The 25,377-nt window shown below is 34.1% G+C and overlaps 2 protein-coding genes across 6 annotated transcripts; one reads left to right on the top strand and one right to left on the bottom strand.

Moving 5' to 3' along the window:
* Positions 1–135: 135 nt before the first annotated feature.
* Positions 136–1,478, bottom strand: LOC124898425. Its single transcript, XM_047412073.1, has 2 exons — positions 1,462–1,478; positions 136–1,039 (listed from the first exon to the last, which is right to left on the bottom strand). Exons 1-2 carry the CDS (start codon positions 1,476–1,478, stop codon positions 136–138), a joined length of 921 nt encoding a protein of 306 aa, XP_047268029.1.
* A 7,788-nt stretch (positions 1,479–9,266) lies between these two features.
* LOC107853886 (protein NRT1/ PTR FAMILY 6.1) lies at positions 9,267–13,701 on the top strand. Of its 5 annotated transcripts, XM_047412538.1 has the most exons (5): positions 9,376–9,473; positions 10,806–10,959; positions 11,036–11,559; positions 11,643–12,223; positions 12,398–13,701. In XM_047412538.1, exons 3-5 carry the CDS (start codon positions 11,104–11,106, stop codon positions 13,329–13,331), a joined length of 1,971 nt encoding a protein of 656 aa, XP_047268494.1. In that variant the 5' UTR covers positions 9,376–9,473; positions 10,806–10,959; positions 11,036–11,103; the 3' UTR covers positions 13,332–13,701. The 5 variants fall into 5 exon arrangements, with proteins under 5 accessions (XP_047268495.1, XP_047268494.1, XP_047268493.1 ...); XM_047412539.1 differs by lacking the exon at positions 10,806–10,959 and having other exon boundaries at positions 9,267–9,473; XM_047412537.1 differs by lacking the exons at positions 9,376–9,473; positions 10,806–10,959 and adding an exon at positions 9,476–9,647.
* The last annotated feature ends 11,676 nt before the right edge of the window (positions 13,702–25,377 follow it).

Consider the following 25,377-nt stretch of genomic DNA (forward strand, 5'->3'; position numbering starts at 1 on the left):
ATTCATTACAATGCCTACGACGAGTTTTCATATTCTGATAACGATCAACGATTATATCATTGCTTAATTTGTAAATACATCATGCTCTATGTAACATACTAAACAATCATTTAAATATTGATCACCAATACTATTTCACACTTTATTTTTTATGTGCTTCATGGAAGAGAATGCTCTCTCAACAGTTGTCGTAGCGACTTGTAAAATCAAAGTCAACTTCAGAAGTAAATAAATAAGTGAATAAGTTTCTACAAGATTTGCCTCAACTAATGCCTTTACCAAATCACGAATTCCTTGCGAGTTGGAGAACTTGGAATTACCACCTCGCATATGAATTATGAAGTTATCAAGTTGGTAATTCAAATCTCGAAGCTTTCTATCATCAAACTCACTTGGATAACACTTTGCTAAAGTCATGATTCTACCTTTGTCAAAGTTAGAGAAAGAATTGACAGGATTCAAGCTACCCATCCCAAGAAGCAAATCACTACTCACTACATCATAACGCTCATTAAGCTCTTGAAGTTGCACATCAATCACCGCACAAAAGATTTCAACATGCAAGTGGTACGAATAACAAACATCTAAACACTTACGCTTTGATTTTCTGGGAAAATAAGGCTCATCTAATTTGGGAATCAAGATATCATGTGAATCACAAAATGAAGAAACATCATTCAACAAAGATTCCCACCCATTCTCTCTCATGTTTTGCAATATTTTCTTTGAGATGTTAAGAAACTCCACGGCATTAACAATATCTTGATCTTTTTTTTGTAGAATCTTGCTCAACTCATTTGACATGGCCAACACTTTCAACATCAAGTGAAGCATAAAAACAAATTTGAATGTTTTGACATTTTTCAAAAGATATTCCGCTTGATTTCTATCACTTGAGGTAGAACCTTCAATTTCAATCACTTCAAGCACATGAAAAATAGATGAGAAAATAACAAGAAAGTTATCCAATGTTTTGAAATGTGATCCCCAATGAGTATCACCCGGTCTTTGAAGACCACGTTCTTGATGTAATTCTTTTCTGGTATGAGCTTCACCAGACTCAATTAATTACTTCAAATTTTTGGCTTGGTGATGACGAAGTAAATCTCTACGCCTAAAAGATCCTCTAACAACATTCAACACATTAGTAATATGATCAAAAGGTCTTCAACTTCCAAATATTTTTTAGCAATAGCAACAAGTGTTAGTTGCAATTGATGTGCAAAACAATGAATATAATATGCCGAAGGACTATCTTTCATAATTAAAGTTTTGAGACCATTTATCTCTCCTTTCATATTACTAGCTCCATCATAACCTTGTCCACGTTGGATGAACTTAGTGAGTGATCGGAAAGCAAATAATAAATTTCTTTCTTCAATGAGCATGCCGATGTATCTATCACTAACATGGACAAGACCGATAAATCATTCTAAAACTTCACCATTCTTATCAACATACCTCAAAACAAGAGCCATTTGTTCTTTGTGTGAGATGTCTTTGGATTCATCAACTAATCCCAAAGAAATCTTCATTCAAGTCCTCGATTATAACTTTTAATGTTTCTTTCGCACAAGCATTGACAATATCCTTTTGAATCATAGGACAAGTCAAAGTATAATTTTGTGGAGTTTTATCTAATATCACTTCTCCCACATCCGGATATTTGTCTCTATGCCACTGCAAAAATTCTAAAAAGTAGCCTTGATTAGTTGAAGATTTACTTTCGTCATGACCTCAAAAAGTCAATCCATGATACAAAAGAAGTCTTTCCACATCAATTGAGGCTTCCAAACGAATTCGGTATTCACTTTTTACCTTTTGAGAATGTTTGTCAAGAACAACTTGAATTGATTGACGATGATTTGACAAATCTAGCATCTTATTATAACATTTGTGGTAAACACTATTAACTTTACAGACATGCAAACGAAATCTTTCAAGATCTTTATTCCAACCCTTAAAACCCTTTGATGCATAAAAATCACCCATAGTTTCATGAACAAATTTATTTTTTAACAAATAACAACAAACACAATATGCTGCATCTTTCTCCACACTATATTCCAACCAAGTCGAATGTGAACCTTTAAACCAACTTAAAGCAAATTGACGCATTCTACCTCTTATTTCACTTGAAGGATATGGTTTCAAGACAGGTTGACAAGACCCCTTTTCAATATAATATTTTCTCACTTCATATCGTATTCGAGGATCATAATCAAAAATAGGTCTTCTTTCTCCCAGATCGGCTTTAAGTGAACCCAAATCGAGGTCAGTTATAAGACAAGAACGATTGACATTGACATTACTAGAACTTGATTATGAATAATTAACCTTCTTGAAAAAATTCTCCATCTCAATCACAAAATTAGAACACTTTCTCCTAAATCAAGTTATCAAGATAAATAGATAATTCCAAATTTGGGTTTCTAGACTCAAGAAAGAAAAATAAAATAATTTTTCAATATAACTTACAAAGTGATACGGGTACGACCACGGGGATGCACGTATGTGAGAATGCATTGGACTTGTCTAATAAAACATACAAGTGAAGTATGGAGAAGGCCTTGGATCATACCAAAATTAACCCTAAACTTGCAGTCTAAGGGCGCCCTTGGTCACATTTCATTAAAGGGACCTTTTGATCATTTTACCTATTATTTGTAATACACTATAAATAGAATGGTGTAGGGTTTTAGTCATTAGTTTTAATTGAATATTGAAAGTTGTAACATTGAAACACCCTCTCTTGAGAGAATGGCCTCTTGGCTGAAACATAGTAACTAGGGAAATCAACTTGAGTGTGGAATCACTCGTGTTGGATTCAAGCTTGGAAACGTTAGATGCTTGGGAGATCGAGGTCCCTCTTATTTCAATGTAAGATATAGGTGAATCATTGTGTGTGTTTTTAAGGGTCCAAGAGTGGAATAGGCTCTTGGATTCTTAAGATTACATCTTTGTGTAGTCTATCTATCTATTCCTATGTTTCTTGTAGCTGTGTGTTTGTTGTTCTTAATAATATTGTTATTATTATTCGTGTTCTTCATTCTCATGTTGTTAATATAGTTTTTTGTCCACTGAAAATAAGTGTTAATCACCTCATTACATTGTGTTCTTGTTGTAGATCTTGAATCCGAGAGGGGTCACTCAAAGGGTCCTCAATTCTCTTGAACTTATGGACTTTTTTGAGTGTGTATTTTGTGTGTTCTTGGTCGATCTTGTATCATTTGGTATCAAATCATGGCTTTATATTGTTCCTATAAGATCAATCTTGGGCTTGCTTGATAGAAAATTTAAAAAAAATTGTTAGAAAACAGAAAAATAAAAAAGAAGCAAATTTGTCCATTTTGTGTTCTTGGCTGAAATTGTGTTATTGTTGTGTCTTGGCCAAGATTTTTTACTTGTTTTGTTGTTTCTAGTGTTATTTTTCTTCATCTCTAACACTCTTGATTCTAAATCTAAGTTTGAGCTTACTTTGTTGGAGTTGTTATTGTGAACATAAGGCTTGACCGAATTATTGTTGAAACATTGTTGTGGTGGACTATTTTGGCCTTGTGGTCTTCATATTGTTGTTGTTATAAGCTTGTCCACGTGATATTATTGTTCATTGGTGGCCTAAGAACCATTTTTTTGAAGATGTAGTTGTCTTGGCCAAGTGTTGAAGATATTGTATTGTGAAAATTGGAAGTTGGCCGTGTGAAAATTGTTGGTGTCTTGGAGATTGTTGTTGGTTGTTCTTGGTAATTGTTGATGTTGTTCTTGAAGTTCTTCACAACCTTTATAGCTTGTTAAAATAAAGTTAAATTTAGATCCAAAGGTGTGAGAACTTTGTTAGTCTTAAAAGACTTACCATCATTCACAAACTAGTCAATCACATCTCAACCATTTTCCACAAAACAAGGACCTATGTTTTGAGGAAAAGTGCAAGTCAAGTCAAGACTTTTTGTGTTTAAATTTCAAAAGGGCGCTAAGACTTGTATCTCCCTCCATTAACCAAATTCCAATTCCTAAATTGTAAATTGACCAAAGACTTGAAATTGGACAACAAAAATTGTTAGAAACCGCAACCATTTGCGTGCTCTCACTTCATCCTTATTACTGTTCACACAATAATTTTGGCTCAAACTTTTGATCTCTTAGTTTCCTTTTGTTGTTCTTTAGTTTCACTTTTGTTGGTTCCAATACTAATTGTCAAACTAGTACGCATCTACTAGATTGTTAGTTAGTCTTTGTGTTCGTTCATTCGTGTTAAGCGTTGTTGTGTGCTTTTCTCTTTTGTAAACTCATTGTATCTTGTTGGTTCAAGTCCGTAAACAATTTTTTCTTGAGTCAACTCAAACGAAAATCTATTCCGGACAAGAGTAGACTCGACCCTCAATCACTCGCGAAGTACAAATCGACTTTCAACACTTGTGAAACCAAGTGTGAGACGATCAAGTGCGCGAGAGAGTGGTGAGGTTGTTTCGAACTAACTTGTGTTTTATTTGTAGGTGAGTTATTTTTTTTTTTTAGGTACAATTACAAGGGAACCTCTCAACCCATGGACAATAATGCCACCAATGTCATTTTGGCCTACCTTGACACTATGTCCCGAGACCTAGCTATGGCAAATGAAAGGTTGGATCATATGGTTGGTCAAAGGGAGCAAGTGGGTTGCCCGGACACACGTCAAGAGGAAGTCCGTAGCTCATGTGAGCTACGAGGTAAAACACTATTCCCTATACTACTATAAACTTAGAATGTTGTGATGTGGCTAGTAGTGGCCAATTGGATGAAGTTAAAAATTTACGTAGAGCAGAGGTGTTTGAGTCTCCCTATGGTGATACTCTTGGTGATGTTAGGTTACGTGAGGACCAAAATCTTGTTGTAAGTACGCAAGCACTAGTTGATCCTTTAGATGACGAAATTGATTCTTCTTGTAAGAATGATTTATGTCCATCTAGTGCTAGCCCTTATAACTTGAACAGGGTTCTATCACCAATTGACAAGAGTACTCACACACTAGTTGACCCTTATACGAACCAAGATGAGTCTACGTTGGTATGTGAGTTTCTAACAACTAGTGAGGATGTGAATGAAGATCAACTTACTCATGAATGTATTCCACTACTTTAGCATATATGTGGCGTGCTTAAAAAATCTCAAGTTAGTGATGGTGTTTATAGAGTTGATCTTGATGGTGCACGTGACTTTTTGAACATCTTGTGTGGTAAAATCCATGCTAGTAGTTTTGTTTATAGAGATCATGTGTATGGAAATGTTGTAAATGATGGCATATGTCTTTTTGAGGTAGGATTTCTAGGTCGTGTCTCTCTATTCTTGAATGTTAGTCTTCTCTTAAAGACAAATGTCATACGTGGTTGTGGGAGTGACATTCTAGGGGAAGGAAGGGCTAATATTGGCTTAGACCCTTGGCTACTTCTCCCATTTGACCTCGGCACCCTTCCGGAATGTGGGAATTTCTACACTTCCTACTTGATGCTTGGTCAAGATGACAAGCAATGTTTGATTGTGGGTGCTAATGAAGGAATGCAAGGTTCTTCCTTGTCTCTTTTTGTTGATGATGACCTCTTCCTTTGTGCCATTTATACTAAGGTTTTCATGTTCAACACAAAGGACCCGTGGGTATACTCCAAGTTTGTCCCACCTTGGCATGGTATGTGGTGTGTGTATTTTGCTAATCCTAACCTTCATGTCATGAGGATGTTTTGTTTGTTTGTCCTTCTTTGGTTTTGCAAGGAGCGAATTCGAGGTCGAATCATTTTTCAAGAAGGGGAGGATGATACGGATACGACCATGAGGATGCACATATGTGAGAATGCATTAGATCCGTCTAATAAAACATCCAAGTGAAGTATGGAGAAGGCCTTGGATCATACCAAAACCGACCCTAAACTTGCACTCCAAGGGCTCCCTTGGTCACATTTCATTAAAGGGACCTTTTGGTCATTTTACCTATTATTTGTAATACACTATAAATAGAATGATGTAGGATTTTAGTCATTAGTTTTGATTGAATATTGAAAGTTGTAACATTGAAACACCCTCTCTTGAGAGAATGGCCTCTTGGCCGAAACATAGTAACTAAGGAAATCAACTCGAGTGTGGAATCACTCGTGTTGGATTCAAGCTTGGAAACGTTGGATGCTTGAGAGATCGAGGTCCCTCTTATTTCAACGTAAGAGATAGGTGAATCATTGTGCGTGGTGTTAAGGGTCCAAGAGTGGAATAGACTCTTGGGTTCTTAAGACTACATCTTTGTGTAGTCTATCTATCTATTCCTTTGTTTCTTGTAGCTGTGTGTTTGTTGTTCTTAATAATATTGTTGTTGTTCTTCGTGTTCTTCATTCTCATGTTTTAATCTAGTTTGTTGTCCGCTAAAAATAAGTGTTAATCACCTCATTACATTGTGTTCTTATTGTAGATCTTGAATCCGAGAGAGGTCACTCAAAGTGTCCTCGGTTCTCTTGAACTTGTGGACTGTTTTGAGTGTGTATTTTGTGTGTTCTTGGTCGATCTTGTATCACAAAGAGAGCAAGCAGAGAGAGAGAAAGCAGCAGCAGCAGCAAACCTCAAGAACAAGAGAGTCTCAGTCGATGTTTTGATTTGGAAATAGTTTTTTTTTTAAAAATTTTAATGAGAGATATTTGATTATACCCTTTTAAACAATTAAATAAAAAAAAGTAAAAAAATAGCATTATAGTTATAAAAGTCAACTAGCCGAGTTCGAACACATGGCCTTGGGGCTACAAAAGTAACACTTTGCCACCCGCACTAGACAATGCCTTGTTATTGTGGGTGGCAGACTTAATTTTTAACTATATGTGTATATATATACAACTATATATAGAGAGTTTCCGTCGAAGTTTGCGGGTGGTGTGCCACCCCCACGGGCCTTAATAGATCCATCCCTGTCCACAAGGTAATACTATAAATTATCTATTAAAAATCATATACATCACCGAAACATCACGAGCAAGACCACACACTTTGGTTAATAAAAATTCAAGACCAGATATTTGAGGAACAAAAATCCAAGACCGGACACTTTAGGGGACACTAGACATAATTTCATGGGCCTACAATGTACAACATGGATGGGCCTTTAAGACTGGGCTTTCAGCCCAACAAACCAATAGACAGATGAAGCAGGGAACTACTATCTGTATTTGGAAGGAAAGTGCAATAAATTAAGTGGGACAATTTGCTTACTTGTTACTGCTTACTATAACATTTTTATTTGACTTGTTTTATGGTACAAATAAATGATTCATGTGTTGGTTGGGGCTGCAAAGGATCCCAACATTTAATTAATTTTCAGTCCTGCTTTTTCTCCTTTTTATTCTTCTCAACAATTTGAGTTACAAAGTCAAACTTTTTAATAATCAATTTCATTTAATTAACAATTAAGAAGTATCATAAAAATAGAAAAACCTCTTTTTTTTCTGGTCATGTTAATAAAATCATAAAATTATTCCTTTTAATCTTTTTATTAATATTGAATTTATTTGAACCAATACATTATATTTTTTTAGTCTTTCTAGGATTTGGTCTTAAATTAAGGGGTCTAAGAGTGGTATTACTTTCTACTTCCTTCGTACCATTTTATTTGGTCATTTTACTAAAAATAAATATCTTATATTAGTTGATCACTTACTAAATCATGATAGAATTAATTATTTTTTTCTCATTTTACCCCTATAATTAATAGTATACATTAGATGTGAACAATTATAATTTCAATATCTATTTCTACGCCCAATGAATATCAATAATATGAGCAAAGGGTAAAATCATCAAAATCATCATTCAATTGATGATTTCTTAATCATCGTGTAAATGATATATATCCAACTAAAATGAGATGGAGGAAGTAATCCAGTTTATTTTGCCATTTTCTTGGGATTGGTTCTTGTTTGTACATAGTTATTCTATATTCTAGGAAATCCCGGAGAGCTATTGATTTTAACAATCATTCATGTATGATTCATACTAAATGTGATCAGTTGTCCATCCTACCTCCTCTAGGTTCATGACAACACGTCTTTGTCTCAATAGAGAATTTCAGTGGCACATTTTGGTCCTCTTCTACATTACTTAGAAAAAGTGACTCACTAGTTCAAATACAAGATATTTTCATTGCCCTTGAAAAATTAGACAATCCAATATATAATCGCAACGACCTAATTGCAAGAGCAAAGTTCCACCAACTGAGCTATATCCCCCAAATCAAGTGGAGCATGCATGAAATAGTCAAACGCTTCTTTTATTCTATTTGCCGGCATTGCTAGGCCATCCTGAATATCGTTTGTCACTTTTGATTGCTATAACAAAATGTTATAATAAAGAACATATAATATAACATGAAAAATGCATTCCAAAAAAAGACTTATTTGCTATAACAAATGTTATTATAAAGAATGGTTGTCGTAAAAAAATCTAATTGTATACATTATTCTCCGTTATCGGTGCAATTTAACTGGCCACAAATTATAATCTTATTTCAAGTTAGCACATCGATTTACTGTGAAGAGTTATCTATTAGATCAATTTTAATTTAATGGTATGAAAAAAAAATCTATAAGCATTGATGCATAGAACTTAAACTCTATTGTTGCATATAATAGTGGATGGACCCTTTGAGCTACGGAGTCAACCGAACCCAATAATTTACCCTTGAAGCTTAAATATAAATTTAACAAATATTAAATTCTGAACTCAGAATTTCAACCCTAAATTTAAAAATTAAACTTATCAAAGTTAAATTCTGAATTTACCTCTTATTTATACATCCCACTGATGTATTGTGTATACACAGGGTGACATACTTCCATTTAATATTTAATAGGACTTGGTATTTATAGTGCTTATATATAATTATCAACTGTGACATACTTATACATTTAATATTTTTATAGGACTTGTATTTATAATGCTTATAATTATTTACTAGTAGAGTATCGCCCGTTTGATCAAACTTCAAAAATCAACTTTAAATTTTGTAAAATACTTTTGGTGAGAAGTAGGATCATTAAATTTAAAGAACATTTTTGAGTGGCATTTAGTATTTAACCGAATTTTCTAAAAATATTTTGACGTATTTTTCTTTTCACTTTTTTTTTGTACTTCTAAAAAATAACTTCTGCTACTGTTCGAAACCACTTATTTTTTTCAAAAAATAAGCCGAACACCTCACTTTTTTAAAAAACAACTTGCCAAACATGCTATAAGTAGTGAGTGTTCATTCATAAAGCATTTAAAATAGGCTCAATAAATGAATTGATTGAGAAGTACATTTACTACCTATCTACCTAACAAACTGGCAATGCATATTTAGTCCTTCTCTGCTTTAATTTCTTTATCTGTACTGAAAAAGATTGACTTAAAAATCTTTGGTTTTATATAGTACATCACTATTGGACTTTTCAAAGTCCTTAGCATTGTTACTTGTTAATTATCCAAATTTTAAGGTATGTTACTTAATAATGTTTTGCTCTTTTTCATTATCAAGAAGATGAATATCAAATCTGTGTTTTGAGTACTTTATAATATTTTTATCTCCTAGTGATGTTAGTGTACTCTTTGGACTATGTTTGTTGAGTTGAATGTCTATCGGAAACAACCTATATACCTTTGCGGTAGAGGTAAGTTATGCGTACGTTGTACCCCCACCTCACTTTGTGGGATTATAATGTGTTTGTTGTTGTTGTTTGGTTTTATATAGTACATCGCTATTGGACTTTTCAATGTCCTTAGCATTGTTACTTGTTAATTATCAAAATTTTAAGGTATGTTACTTAATAATGTTTTGCTCTTTTTCATCATCAAGAAAATGAATATCAAATCTGTGTTTTGAGTACTTATAATATATTTATCTACTAGTGATGTTAGTGAACTTTTTGGACTGCTTTAGACAATGTGCCTATCTACCTTTGCAGTAGAGGTAAGATCTGCGTACGTTCTACCGTGCCCGGACCTCAATTTGTGGGATTATTATGTGTATGTTGTTGTTGTAGTAGTGATGCATGTCTCAATAGTAAAGTATCACTTAAGAGTAAAAAGAAATTCTATCTTCCATTATGTTTCAAGGACTTGTTATTAATATATTCTTGTATATGACACTATTTATAGAGTTGTCACAAGTAATTCTTGAATTTCTACAACAACAGACTATGTCTCAGTCCCAAGATTGTTTGTCTAGAAGTTTCTAATCAGATAAAAATTTGGTAAGTGGTAATAACATGTTTCACATCAGGTGTTAAAGCGGATCTAGGACGGGTTCTGTGAATTTGCTGCACTCATTGTTTTGAGTTTGAACTGTATAGATATGTAGAAAAAACTTTTGAAATGTTTATGAAGAATGAGATCACATTCATTCTGACTCCGCATACGCTAGATCTTGATGCTTCAATTATCGCGTTATTGTTTTGTCATTACTGTTCTTACCTATGTATATTGTGTATTGTTCTCTATTTCACATTATTTAGTTGTTTTTACTGTTGTGTTTTCTGTATTCCCTTTTTCGAACTACTTGGAATGCTTTATTTTAGGCCAAGGGTCTATCGGCAACTACCTCTCTATCTCTACGAGGTAGGGGTAAGATCTGCGTACACTCTACCCTCCCCAAAACCTACTTATGGGATTACCCTAGGCATGTTATTGTTGTTGTTGGTTCTAGGTATTGAATTCGCTTATGTATAATTTGGATTCAAGGCAATGAAGGAAATCTTGGTTGGATGTTATTCAACTAATTCTTCCAAAACTTGATATCATAATCCTTACCATGGTACTATATGTAATAGGTGAATCTTGGATGTGTATCGATTCAACTGAACTCATTACTTCCAACTCGAACTATGTACGGGAAAAAACATTGAATATATAAAATAAAGTTACACTCGTTCTGAACCCACCGACTCTAAATACATCAGACTCTAGGCAATGGAGGAAATCTTGGTAGGATGTTATTCAACTTATTCTTACCAAATCTCGATGTAATAAGCCTTACAAGTTTTCTCCTTTTTGGTTTCAGTGTTGGTGTATATGAAGTGTGTGTGATAAAGAAAGAAGGCGGGGGAGGGAGCTTGTAGAGTCGAAAGGATGGGCAGTAATGCGATGGAAATCAAATCACCTGAAGTTCAGTTAGGAGGGACTCCTGATCCAAAACGGGGTTCAAAGAAACTCGGAATCTACTTCCTTGAATCGGATGATAGGAGGACAGCTTTTGGACGTGGTTATAGTGGCGGAGTAGGAGGAGCTACTCCAGTGAATATCCACGGGAAGCCTATTCCGGATATAAACAAGACGGGTGGTTGGATAGCTGCCTTGTTCATTTTTGGAAATGAAATGGCTGAGAGAATGGCTTACTTTGGTCTATCTGTCAACATGGTGGCGTTTATGTTCTACGTTATGCACCGGCCTTTCTCTAGCTCCGCCAATGCTGTCAACAATTTCTTGGGCATATCACAGGCTTCCTCCGTGTTGGGTGGTTTCATTGCTGATGCTTACCTTGGTAGATACTGGACTATTGCTATCTTTACCACCATTTACCTAGCGGTAATTAATCGATGAATAATTTGCTTGTCTAGTAAAGATAATAAAAGGTAGTACTAGTCACTTATTTTTTCATGGTTTTGTAGGGATTAACAGGAATAACATTGTTAGCAATCATAAAGGTGTTTGTGCCAAATCAAGATCAGTGTGATCAGATTGCCCTTCTTCTAGGCAACTGCGAACCAGCAAAATCTTGGCAAATGATGTACTTATACACGGTGCTATATGTGACGGGGTTTGGAGCAGCAGGGATAAGGCCTTGTGTCTCATCGTTCGGGGCTGATCAATTCGATGAGAGAAGCAGAAACTACAGGTCACACCTGGACAGGTTTTTCAACTTCTTTTACCTATCAGTCACAGTTGGGGCGATCGTGGCCTTTACTGCAGTAGTGTATATTCAAATGAAACATGGATGGGGAGCTGCTTTTGGGTCATTGGCAATTGCCATGGGCCTTTCCAACATGTTGTTTTTTGCTGGCACACCTCTGTATAGGCATAGGTTGCCCGGAGGCAGTCCTCTCACACGTGTGGCCCAAGTCCTAGTTGCTGCCTTCCGGAAGAGGAATGTTTTGTTCCAAAGCAGCGAGTTTGTGGGCTTGTATGAACTTCCTGGTAAAAGATCTGCTATCAAGGGCAGCAACAAGATAGCTCATACCGATGATTTCAGGTAAATTCCAAATGCTGCTCCGTTTTTCACTTCTTTGATGCTATTGCATTGTATGACTATCTCATCTAAAAGCTTAAGCTTTTTATCACCTAATTATGTCTTCAACACGTATACCATTGTGATATGACACTCCCGAAGGCCTAATCTCATTCACTATATGTGTGCTCAATGTAGATGGTTGGACAAAGCAGCTCTGCAGCTAAAGGAAGATGATGGCGCCAATCCTTGGCGGCTTTGCACCGTGACTCAAGTAGAAGAAGTTAAAATCCTGGTGAAACTTCTCCCGATTCCAGCCTGCACTATAATGCTAAACATGGTTCTAACAGAGTACTTGACTCTATCGGTCCAACAAGCGTATACCTTGAACACTCACATGGGACATTTGAAACTTCCTGTGACCTGTATGCCGGTCTTTCCAGGCCTCAGCATATTCCTCCTGCTCTCCCTCTATTACTCCGTGTTCGTCCCAATATCTAGGCGGATCACTGGAAACCCCCACGGTGCTTCTCAGCTTCAAAGAGTTGGCATTGGCTTGGCAGTCTCTATACTCTCGGTGGCGTGGGCTGGTGTCTTCGAGAGGTATCGGAGAACTTACGCGATACAACATGGTTACCAGGCTAGTTTTTTGACTCCGATGTCTGACCTTAGTGCCTATTGGTTACTAATCCAGTATTGCCTAATAGGAATAGCTGAAGTTTTTTGCATAGTGGGATTACTGGAATTTCTATACGAAGAGGCTCCTGATGCAATGAGAAGCATTGGTTCAGCATATGCTGCTGTGGATGGTGGTCTTGGTTGCTTTGCAGCCACAATTTTGAACAGCATTGTCAAGTCTGTCACCCGTGGAAAAGGCGAAAGGCGAGAATCCTGGCTTTCCCAGAATATAAACACCGGAAGATTCGACTACTTCTATTGGCTCCTCACTATCATGAGTCTCGTCAATTTTGCTGCTTTTCTTTATGCAGCAAATTGTTATCAGTACAGATCAAAGGATGATATCCAGTCAACTGACCGACCAAGTGAGAAAGGGCCTGGATCCGATCATACCAGCACTAACGCAACAGATTCCATCAGAACTCCGCAGTTAAGCGTGTTTGGACGAGAGTAGTACTAGGTCAGTAACCCTTAGGGAGTCTTCGAGCTGCATCCCTCGCTTTAAAAAAAAGTGAAAAATAGCCCACCTTTCCACTATCTCAGATATAACTCAGTTAACAAAGAGGAAAAAAGGAAAGAAAAATCCATCCTCTTTGTTTAAAGCATTGTGTTTGAGAAGTTGTATTATTGTTAGTGACATAGTAATAGTAAGAGGCAAATGTAGCCAAACACTGAGAAAGAAAAGAAGAAATATACTCTCTCAGTTACTGGAAATAGGATATATGGCTATACATTGCATGGCCTTTTATCTTGTAATACTCTTGAACTTGTTCATGTTACAAAAATTTCAGCTTTCAACTAAATCATCACTTGATTCTTGCACACTTCATCATGTCGCGATGTTGATGTCTTGCAAATTAATCCCAGAGCGTATTCAGCCTTAGAGTGATGATATGGAAATTTATTCCTTCGTGTATATTTATAGGTGTACACGAGTACATGACTGTGGAGATGAAAGAGCAAGTTGTGTTATTCGATCATGTTTTAGAGTTTCATTGTTAGAATTTCTGACTCCGCTCCTATGTAAGATGCTTAAGCATATTTAAACAATGAGAATCATGTACCACCACAGAAAGTATGGGCAAGTTTACTGTAATGTGATGAACTCTCAAATTAGAAAGAAAGATACAAGGTTCTGCAAACCAAAATAGTAGTTGCCTTTAAGAATCAGTTGACACCCCCTTCATCGGAAAATTACACAAACATATATAAGTCAAATTTCTTTTACACATGTGCAATCCCCTTTGACTTATTCATAGGAAAAATACATAGCTAGTCCCCTGAATTTTTTGAGTTTTTTTTGCATTGGCACCTCAATTAAGCCATGTATCTATTGAATAGGTTTACAATAGGTGAGTTTAATGGTGGAAAGAGAGAAGAGACTAGAGGAAGAACGGAAAAAATGTTTTTTTTTTTTTTTTTTTAAATTCTCGGATGACAGGTAATATTATCATTGGTTACAATATCCATATCATGGCAGTGAGTTTCACGCGCCAAATCTAATCTGAAATTGTGCAATTTGTGCTTAACTGACACAATTTGTGAATAACTAAAGAGTTCAATAGGTAAATTGATACAAGAATTACAAGGACAACACGAAACACACTTCAAAATCAGTCCACAAGATCAAAGATCTGAGGACCCTTTTGAAGACCACACTCGGATTCAACAAACAATAACAAGAACACAATGTATTGATGTGTTTATCACCTAAAAACAGCTAACAACAAACTATGTTAACAACAATAAGATGAAGAACAACAACAATGGAACAAGAACAACAAGTCACGGATTTGAATTACAAGAACACAAACAAACGATTACAACATAAACAAAATAGATAGATAGTTAGACCTTGGTTGGTATAATCTTAAGAATCCAAGAATATGGTAATCTTGGACCCTTAACACTACATACAACGATTAACCTAACTCCTACGTTGACACAAGAGGGACGTCAATCTCCCCAAGCACCTTCGTTTCCAAGCCTTGAATGCAACACAAGTGAAATCCACACTTGTATCACCCTAGTTTCGGATTGGTGGTCTTCTCTCCTTAGAGAGGAAATGTTTCAAGTGTTATACACTCAACATATTCAGCAAAATCTAAGACAAAATGACCTACAATGTTCTATTTATACTAGGTTATAAATAGAATACAAAATGACCAAAAGGCCCTTTAATGAAAAGCCTCAAAATGTTGCCCATGGAATGTAGTGTAGGTTCGGTTTTGGTGTGTGTTTTAGGACCTTTTTTGCATTTTTCTTGCACACTCCAAGGCTCGGGTTCATCACACTTTCACACGTCCATCCTTGTGGTCGTACTTGTATTATAAATGGCCTAATTGAGGTGTCAATATGAAAAAAGTCAAAAAGTTCAGGGGCCTGTCTATGTATTTTTCCCTTCTTCATATGTTTACTTATTCTTATTGAGAAAAGACATTTCCCCCCCTGAACTTGTCATCCAAACTCACTTTAGCACTTAAACTTAACTTTCGTTTATTTATCCCCCTTAACATCTTTAAAGTGAATTAGTTTCACCCCTTAATATATATTATCAGTCTCATGACAGAGAGTGTGTTACCCTCTCCACACCTCAGCGCCACCTCAGCGCCACGTCATTACCACGTAAAAATTTATAATTTTTTTAAAAAAAGTAATTTCACACATATACTATTTGTGTATTTTTTAAAATATATATATATAAGTATTAAATAAAAATGCCCTCCACTCTCCTTTTCCTTCTTCTTCAGCACTCCCTCCCCCCTACTTTTCCTTCTTCTTCAGCCCCCTTCCCTCCGTCCTCTTCCAGCGCCCCCCTTCTCCCCCGCAACCCCTCCCCAACAAAATAGGTCTCCTCCCCCTCTCAGCTCTTTCTCCCCTTCCAATCCCCAATCCCCCCTCCCTCCCTTCTTCTTTGTTAATATAAAAATACCTTTATTTTTTTTCAATCTCCACCTGCCGCAACCCCACCCTACAAACAATTTTGTAATATTTTTTTTTCTTATTTCTAATTCAAGTTTGGAGTTTAAAAAAGTAGAAATTCAACAAAATTTTGTCGTCATTCTCCATTTATGTTTTTTTTTTAAATATTCCAACAACTCTCAATTATATACTTTTCTAATATGTCTCTTGTGAATCCACGTATAAAAAACAAACCAAAGTGCAGAACTATAATCCATTTTCCTTATTTGCAAAGGACAAAGTGAGAAATTAAAGGAGAGCAATGGAGAATAATTTTTTTTTATGTGAATTTTCGAATTAGGCAGTTCTCTTGGACTAACTAAAAATCAGGAGAATGGTGACAAAACGAGGAGAATGATGACAAAAGTAGATATTAAAAGAAATTTCATTGATGGTAAGTGGTTCAAAGACAAAATCATCAATTTAATTTAATTTTTGTTCAAATTTTGAGGGAGTTGGATTGAAGTTTGAGATGGTGTTTAATGGATAATTTTTTTAATTTATTGTATTTGTGGCTGTTCTTTGATGGTGTTAATGGAGAAAAATGAAAAAAATTGAAGGAGAGTGTTGATGAAGAATGGATTTGAGGTTGTTAATGGAGGAATTTGAGTGTCGTGGATGTTTTGGAGAAGAAAGAATAAAAGGTGTTCAATAGAGAAATTTTTTTAATTTAGTGTCTTTGTGGTTGTTCTTTGATGGTGTTAATGGAGGAAAATGAAAAAGATTGAAGAAGAGTGTTGATGGAGAATGGATTTGAGGTTGTTAATGGAGGAATTTGAGTGTTGTTGATGTTTTGGAGAAGAAAGAATAAAAGGTGTCTATTTTTAATTTTTTTAACAATTTTTTAACTATATTTTAAATAGAATATTAGTGTTTTTTTTTTACAAATATATGCATTTTTTTTCTTTAAATGAATATTTAAAAGAAATTAAATAGACAGAAAAACGAATTTTAACACGCGCAACGACTCTTGTTTACACGCGAGCAATTAAGGGGGGATTTTAATTCACTTTAAAGATGTTAAGGGGGTAAATAAATGGAAGTTAAGTTTAAGTGCTAAAGTGAGTTCGGAGGACAAGTTCCGGGGGGAGGGAGGGGGGGAAGATGTCTTTTCTCATTCTTATTTATATAGGTATGATACATAGACAAATACTCAAACTTGGTCCCTGTTGGCAAGTAAGCTCTCCTACTTTGAGAGTGCACATCTAGACACTTCAACTTGGTCACAACTTACAACTAAATATTCCCACTCGTCCCTCTCGTGGACACTTGATGCTAACGTTCATATAAATTTTGAAGGTGTTTAATGATCATTTTGTAAGCTGAAGGGTTTAAGTAACATGATGGAGACGAATTGAGGTGTCTGGATGTGCAAACTCAAAGTTATGGTCAATGCATATTCTTGGTCCCAACTAAAAGGAAGATATATGCAACTTTACCTTTTGTTGCCTTATTAACTCATTAACTAAACCCCTTTAATTTGAACTCTTTTTCATCATCACCCATATTTCATTGCCATATGATGCGATCATACTAGCATTAATGCACCCAATTTCATCAAAATTTTGAAGTCAAGTATGTTTGAGCAAGGTCTGCATACACTCCATCTTCTCTAAACCTCACCTATAGGATTACACTACGTATGTTATTATTGTAGGTTACTAGGGTGGATATGATGTTTGCTTCAAATGAAAGCAAATGGAAACAAAACAACGAATAAATATGGCTGGCGATCTTATCCTACTCAACATACCTAACTAGCCAAGCATAGCGAGTTAGATATGAGCTTTCACTACTAACTAGCCAAGCATAGAGAGTTAGGTATGAGTTTTCTTTCACTACTAACCAAACATAGCGAGTTAGGTATGAGCTTTCTTTCACTACTAGAACCACCATTTGGCAAGGGGTCATTAAGACTTGGGTCACCCTCTTGGGCATTTTACTATAGTGATCACGTTTTCTTTAGAATCAATTAAAATGTTATATTTTACTTTTTTGTAACAATGTTCAACTTATAATGATTGTGACAATCATTATATCATTATACTTTTTATAAAATTATCTTTCTATAACAACTATACTTAAATGTTGATTGATTTTGCCTTTCACCAGTGTTCAGGAATGTGCTTGCATTGTCGCATAATGCGAGTTGCGAAAGCAATGCAAGACTTTCTCGCTGCGTGTGGCTGATGCGAGAGCATCATATTGATTTTATTTTTAGGGTCAATTTTAAATTAAAAAAAGATTCACTTCTGTTGATTTTATATTTAGGGTCAATTTTAATTTTTTTGTAAGAAAAAAAAGTCTACTGCAGTGACTACCACTACTGCAATTTTCTAAAGTTTACTTTGGAGTCCACTACTACGACTTATTCTTCTTCACTGTGCGACTGTCACTACTGTGCATTCTTCTTCTTCTTCACGGTTTCACTTTAATGAGGCATTCCCACTACTGCGCCTTCTTCTTCTTCATTGCTTGATACAAGACGAAACTACAAAAATAAAAACGACACAAAAACAAAGAAAACACACTAAATACAAAATCACAAAAACAAGGAAACAATGAAATGAAACGATAAAGTAAAACATAGATCGATTGACATAAATCGTTGACGAGAGGACAACCAAGGATATATTAAACCCTAGACCTTCCTATCAATTACCAATAATACTAACCTCTTACGAAAACACAAATGAAAATGAATTTCCGAGCATCCACGTTTCTCAACAACCAAAGAAACTCCCAACAAGTTTCAATAAAACACTCTCAAGTGTCAACTTACATTCAAAATCATCTAAGTCTAAAATAAAGAGAGTCATAGCTATTTATAGACCCAAAGGCCACTTATTACAACTTGGGCCCAAAAGTGATCCTAAATGCAACTTGGGCCCAAAAGTGACCCAAGGCCCAAAACATAACAAGGAGTTATCTTCATTATTCCAATCTTCTCATGGGGGATCATAATATTCCTCTCCGTCTCTAAATCTTGGCCATGAGGCACTCTCACTTGTATCATTATCACCCTCTTACTGAGAATTTGTCCTCAAATTCAAGAGTACTTCACGTTCAAGATCAAGGAATTATGAGGAGTTCTTAGTAGTGGGAGGGAGCATGACATGTGTAGCTAAGTAAAGTGGAATGCTAAACTCACCTTCTTGAGGCCAAACATCCTCTATTGGCACTTTGTTGACTAAAAATTTTGAAACAGTGATATCCTTATCATATGGATTCACATCAACCTCCACATCCTTATTAAGATCATCAACTCCTTCCACTTGCTCCACTTCATCTTTGTAGTGTGGACCACCTTCTCGAAGTATGATGTCTCTTCGTATTGGACACTCACTCCTTTAGTGACCCATCTTTGACATTTAAAGCATTGAGTACCCTTAAGATTAGGATTACCTCCTTCTCTAGGGGGATACTTTGGAGCACTCTTCTCAATGGTCTTCTTCTCAAAAGCCTTCTTAAATTCGGGGCCTTGACTTAAATTGGAGGATATTTGATTCCCTATCTTAGACTTAGTGACCTCCTTCTCCAACTTGATATCTCTCTCAACATCAAGAGATGCCTCTAAGAGATTATCCATCCGAGTGAACTTATGTATTGACATTCAAGAGATAATTTCTTGATTCAATCCTACCTTAAACCGAATCTTGGTGTGATCTTCATCCTCATTATAATCAAGCTTCAAGAGTAGATTTTGAAATTCATCATAGTATGCTTCAACACTCTTGTCTTCTTATCTCAAATTGTACAACTTGGCAAGAAATCCTTGTCTATATATCTCGAGTATATACTTGGCTCTCATAAGGGCCTTCATAACATCCCTTGGTGAATATTGACCTCCATGAAGGATCCTTTGTGTTCTCTTAGCTGATTCTCACCAAGTCAAAGAATATCCCTCAAATTGAGCAACGACATAGGTCGTCTTCTTAACATCACTCAAATCATTAGCTTAGAAGATGCTATTACATTGCGACTCTTATTTGAGGTACCCTTCGGGACTACCTCCATGAAATCTAGGAATGGTGACCTTGATAGAATTGAGGCCCATGTCATGAACTCTATAACCACCTTGGTCCCTTGGTTCATGTCCTTGTGCACCATATCATACCATCCATCTAGATGTCCTACAAACTCTTCTTGAACTCCAACGGCTTGTCTAGGTGGAATTTGATTAAGTGGATCTTGGTAGGGTGGATTTGGATTTGGATTTGGTGGTCTTTGGTAGTATGGTATTTGGATTTGGGGTAGATTATAGGGTGGGTAGTAGGGTGGATTTAGGCCTTTTGGGTTCATTCCTAGGGAATTTGGTAATTTAGTACTTAATTTTATGGTGTTTGATAAAGGGGTGAGAATTTATGGAGCTTGGGTGGGGTTTTGAGGCGTTTTCTGGTTGAATTGTAGTGATCGGGCTACTTGGCGTGGAGTTTGATCGGAAGTAGTAGTAGGTGGTGTAGTGTTCTAAGAGAGACGGCGGTGGAAGTTTCTTGAGTGTGCCCGCTCGAATTGGAACCTCCATTGTTTGAGTTCCCTTCCAAAGTCAACACCCTTCTATCCATATTTTCTACCTTCTCCTTGAGGCCCGATATCCTTTCATGTATAACATCGATACTCTGTTGCATTCCCATCATAGCTTTTATGAGATTATCAATGGTTGTCCCACTTGAAATAGGTAGGGTATCATCTCTCGGTGCCATTATAACTATGAATAAGACACTCAACACAACTAACAATTAATTTAGTGAAATTAACACTCTCAATCTAAGGGGTTGGTTTGCCTCACAATTTAGCTCGACTTGTTGATCTTGGATGCTTAACGTATATAACTCTATTAAGAAGTGAAGTACTTTAAAGAACTTGAATTCAAGTGTTAAACTAAGAAAAAAAAGGTAAAAGAAGGAAAATACACAAGAAATCAAGACACAAAGAAGAATAAATCAAGAACTAATTAGACAACTAAGTAGATTATGATTTAATCGTTAATTAGTTTCAAGAATCAAAGAAATGAAAGGAAGGATTAAGAGATGAAATTAATGGTCTGAACCTGATTTAATAGAGTTTTTGAAGTGATGAGAAGTGTTTTAGAAGTTGAATTGATGTTGGAGAAGTGTCAAATCGTGTTTGGGATGTGTTGGGGCTGATTTGCGCTCAATTTGAGGTGTTCTGTGTTGAGGTGTGTTTGGGGAGTTGTTGCAACAGGTGGGGCGCATGTCTAGCACACCCTGGACGCAGGAGGACCTTCCCCTACTGATTTGAGATGCGTTGGACCTGCTGGAGCAGACCAAGATCACCCTGGCCACAGATGCAAGGCAGGTCACCCACCCTTCTCTCTTGAAATGTCCTTTTTGCCCTCTAAATGGTCCCTCCCTTGTACTCTCTTGTGGAATATTCTTTGAAATCATTTTTCATGCTTTAGGAAAAACACTTTTTGTAAAGTTTTCTTTCTCCTTTTTAGATCAAACACCACATTTTGAAGAAAAATCAAGAGGAAGATTTGAATCTTTCTCAAGGACACCAAGAACACAAAAATCTCTAACTCTTCAACCCTTGCTCGGAATGAAATGAAATTTTGAACCTAAGATTTTTTCCACCCTCTAATCAAGTTATAAACATCATTTTCCTCAAATTCTTAACCAAAAATTTTAGATTTTAACACCCACTTTCAACCTTTAAACTTGTGCTTCTCAACAATGGTAGATCCTCCGATTGTGCTTAAATTCAAGGTTTAAACTCTAATAGTGTTAGGTAACAAGAATTTAATACTAAAACACAAGAAAAAAACAAAATTAAAGACTAAAATTAGACCTAAAGACAAAAATGTGAATAGTAATTTTTTTTGAAATTTTTGATTGTCCAACACAAATAGACCCAAGATTGACTTCGTGGGAACGAAATCAAGCTCGACGCTGATACCAAATGATACAAGACAAAACTACAAAAATGAAAATGACACAAAAACAAAGAAAATACACTAAATATAAAATCACAAAAAAGAAGGAAACAATGAAATTAAACGATAAAGTAAAAGATAAATAGATTGACATAAATCGATAAAGAGAGGACAACCAAGGATATATTAAACCTTAGACCTTCCTATCAATTACCGATAACACTAACCTCTTACGAAAACACAAATGAAAATAGATTTCTGAGCATCTACGTTTCTCAACAACCAAAGAAACTCCCAACAAGTTTTAATAAAACACTCTCATGTGTCAACTTACATTCAAAATCATCTAAGTCTAAAATAAAGAGAGTCATAGCTATTTGTAGACCCAAAGGCCACTTATTATTACTTGGGCCCAAAAGTGATCCTAAATGCAACTTGGGCTCACAAGTGATCCAAGGCCCAAAACATAACAAGGAGTCATCTTCATTCTTCCAATCTTCTCAGGGGGATCACAATATTCCTCTTCGTCTCTAAATCTTTGCCTTGAGGCACTCTCACTTGTATCATTGCTTCACTTTAATGATTCACTCGCATTGCTTCACGCTTTATGTCATGCGTGATGCGGAGTTTTATTGCTTTCTTCAACCGTAATATTGCCATGAAGTGACTGAAATCTACAAAACAAGCTACAATTATAATTTTTTTCCATCAAATTTGAAAATTTTAAATTTTCAAATAGTTTTAGAATATGTAAATTCTTGAATTATATTCCTTTGTAGGTATATTACTACTAGTAATGAATTTATTATCAATATATTTAACTTTTAAAATGGGCAAACGTTATCAAAAGATAACTTTATATATATACTAGAGGAGCATGGCCCGTGCCAATGTTAAGATATTTTTATTATGTACAGTAAGTTAAATTGATATTAATTCGAATTATGAATTATAAAACATGAATATACAAAACATATTAACAACCTAGTAGTATTTTTCACGGAGTTAAGTCTTACAAGATAATTATGTATAACTTACTCATATAAACAATAAAATTTGATGCATTTAAAAGTTTATATCTTTAATCATATGATTGAGATTTGCTACATTAAGTAGAAAATTTGAGATTAAAAATGATACATGAGACTTGAGAATAAGTGTAGAAAAAAGATAAAGGGTTATCTAGTCATTACATGTTACATCACATGTGAATTGCAATTAATAACCTGCATTATATTCCCTTACTAAGTTGCCATAAACATCATTTGCTTTCATTTTTTCCTTCTCTTTTATTTGTCACCTTGTTCTTTGAAGTTAAACTAAATTAATATTTTAAATTCAAATTTTAAGTGTTTCAAAAATTATATAGAAAAGAAAACTATAAGTTACCATCTTTCATATTAATTTAAATTATCTGACTTTGGGAACACGATAAAATATACTTATGTAGATATTTAATTGAACTTTGCTTTTATATATGCTCCTTACATTGAAATGTGGAGTCATTTGTTAGAGTGTACAAAAATAATACCGATAGAATGTATTAACAATGTTTGCATTAATAATGCTTGTATTAATAATATTGGTATTATTTATGCTAACATTATTTCTTATGCACTGTTTGATGCACTGTACTAGAACTTGTATTTTTAATTTTGATATATTTAAACAAAAGCTAAAAAAAAAAAGTTTGGATTGCATATACATCCTAAGAGCCATCCAGGATCTAGCATGAGCTCAATATATGTTTTTTTGTCATAATTTATATGACACAAATTGAATTTAGATAATCAATCATACTTTTAATATGTTTTTAAATATTTTAAGTTGTTAATATTGTAATCTATAATATTTTTTATGTAATTTTTAAATAACATATGTTACTCTCTCTATTCAAACTTTTGTGGCATTGATAGTCAATTGTATTTTTAAAATAATTTAAAATTTTAATTATTGTGATCTATAATATTTTTCTTCTATTTCAATTTAAGTGAAACTGATACAATTTCGAGAGTCAACCAAATATTTATATCATTTAAAAATTTTAAGTTGTTAATTATTGTGTTTTATAGTATTTTTTAAGTATTTTATAAAAATATATAATAGATTAAATTATTTTTAGATATTTCAAATTTTTAATTATTGTAATTTATAATATTTTTTATGTAATTTTTAAAAAATATACGCTACTCTCCTTGTCCAGAGTTTTGTGTCACTGATAGTCAATTATATTTTTTAAATAATTTAAATTTTTTAATTATTGTGTAAAACTTTTTCTACTCCAATTTAAGTGACATGATCCTTAGATGACTATAATAATTAATTAGAGGTGATATAGTAAAATCATGATTGAAACAACGAAATAAACATGTCTTAAATGACTCACAACAACTAACTAGAAGTGATCTAATAAAATTACTATAAAAGATACTTGTGAAAAAAAAAAGTAAGTGAAATCTCATTTAAGACGTCAAGTTATTTTAAAACATCAAGAGTTAACTTATCATTTTATATCTATTTTATCTTTTTAATTAAATATTATTTAATTATTTATTTATTTAATACTTAGATGGCTTATAATAATTAATTAGAGGTGATATTTAGTAAAATTATGATTAAAGTAGCTGATGCAGACATATCACAAATGTCTATTCTATTATTTTATTAGATATTATTAATCTTTTAATATGTAAATAATTTATAATAATTACTTAGGAATGATATAGTAAAATCACGGAGCAAACAACTGAAGCCGACAGATCGACGGAGAGCTGCTTTAAATACTTAGATAATTTATAATAATTAATTAGGGATGATATTTAGTAAAATTACGATTAAAGCAGCTGAAACAGACATGTTATAAATGTCTATTTTACTTTTTATATTAAATATTATTAATTTTTTAATATATAAATAATTTATAATAATTCATTAAAAATGATGTAATAGAAAGTAAAATTACGATTGAAACAACTGAAATAGACATGTCATAAATGTCTGTTTTTTTAAAATTAAATATTATTTTTTTAATATATAAATGACTTATAATAATTAATTAGGGGCAATATAATAAAATCACGATTGAAGAAGACAACATAAGCAGGCATATCGAAATTTTCTCTTCTATATATTAGAAAAAAAATTAAATTAGGTGAAATTGTAGTAACAAATAAGAAAGAAAGTAAATTATATATTTGATATGAAATTAAATAAAGAATAACATTTATTTAATTGTATCAATAATTAATTTTTACAATAAATTTTCATCTTACTAATCAATTTACTTGAATATAATATATTTGAAATAATTTTATACATAAAAAAAGATAAATAAAAATAAAAAATAAATGAAAGATAGGGGGGCCCACGTATGTGGAAATATATGCAAGGCCACATATGATGGCATTATTGTAAATTTTTTACATAGCATTGTTGATAATTAAAGAGAAAAGAATGTGCTTTTATTAAAACTTTTAAGGAGGTTAAAAAAACAAAGCACAAAAGATTATCAAATTGAGCTTAGGACTTATTTTAAAGACCTTAATACCCTCAATATTGAATTTAAAGACAAAAAACTCACATGTTGAAACCACCTCTTCTAATATATAGAAATATATATATATATATATATATATATATATAT

The sequence above is a fragment of the Capsicum annuum genome, chromosome 5, assembly GCF_002878395.1.
Source record: "Capsicum annuum cultivar UCD-10X-F1 chromosome 5, UCD10Xv1.1, whole genome shotgun sequence".
NCBI lineage: Eukaryota > Viridiplantae > Streptophyta > Magnoliopsida > Solanales > Solanaceae > Capsicum > Capsicum annuum.

Bases quoted from the DNA above. Each gene is read 5' to 3' on its own strand.
- LOC107853886 (XM_047412539.1), top strand. From the start codon at position 11,104: ATGGGCAGTAATGCGATGGAAATCAAATCACCTGAAGTTCAGTTAGGA. The intron at 11,560-11,642 runs GTAATTAATCGA...ATGGTTTTGTAG, and splicing joins TTACCACCATTTACCTAGCG to GGATTAACAGGAATAACATT. The intron at 12,224-12,397 runs GTAAATTCCAAA...TGCTCAATGTAG, and splicing joins GCTCATACCGATGATTTCAG to ATGGTTGGACAAAGCAGCTC.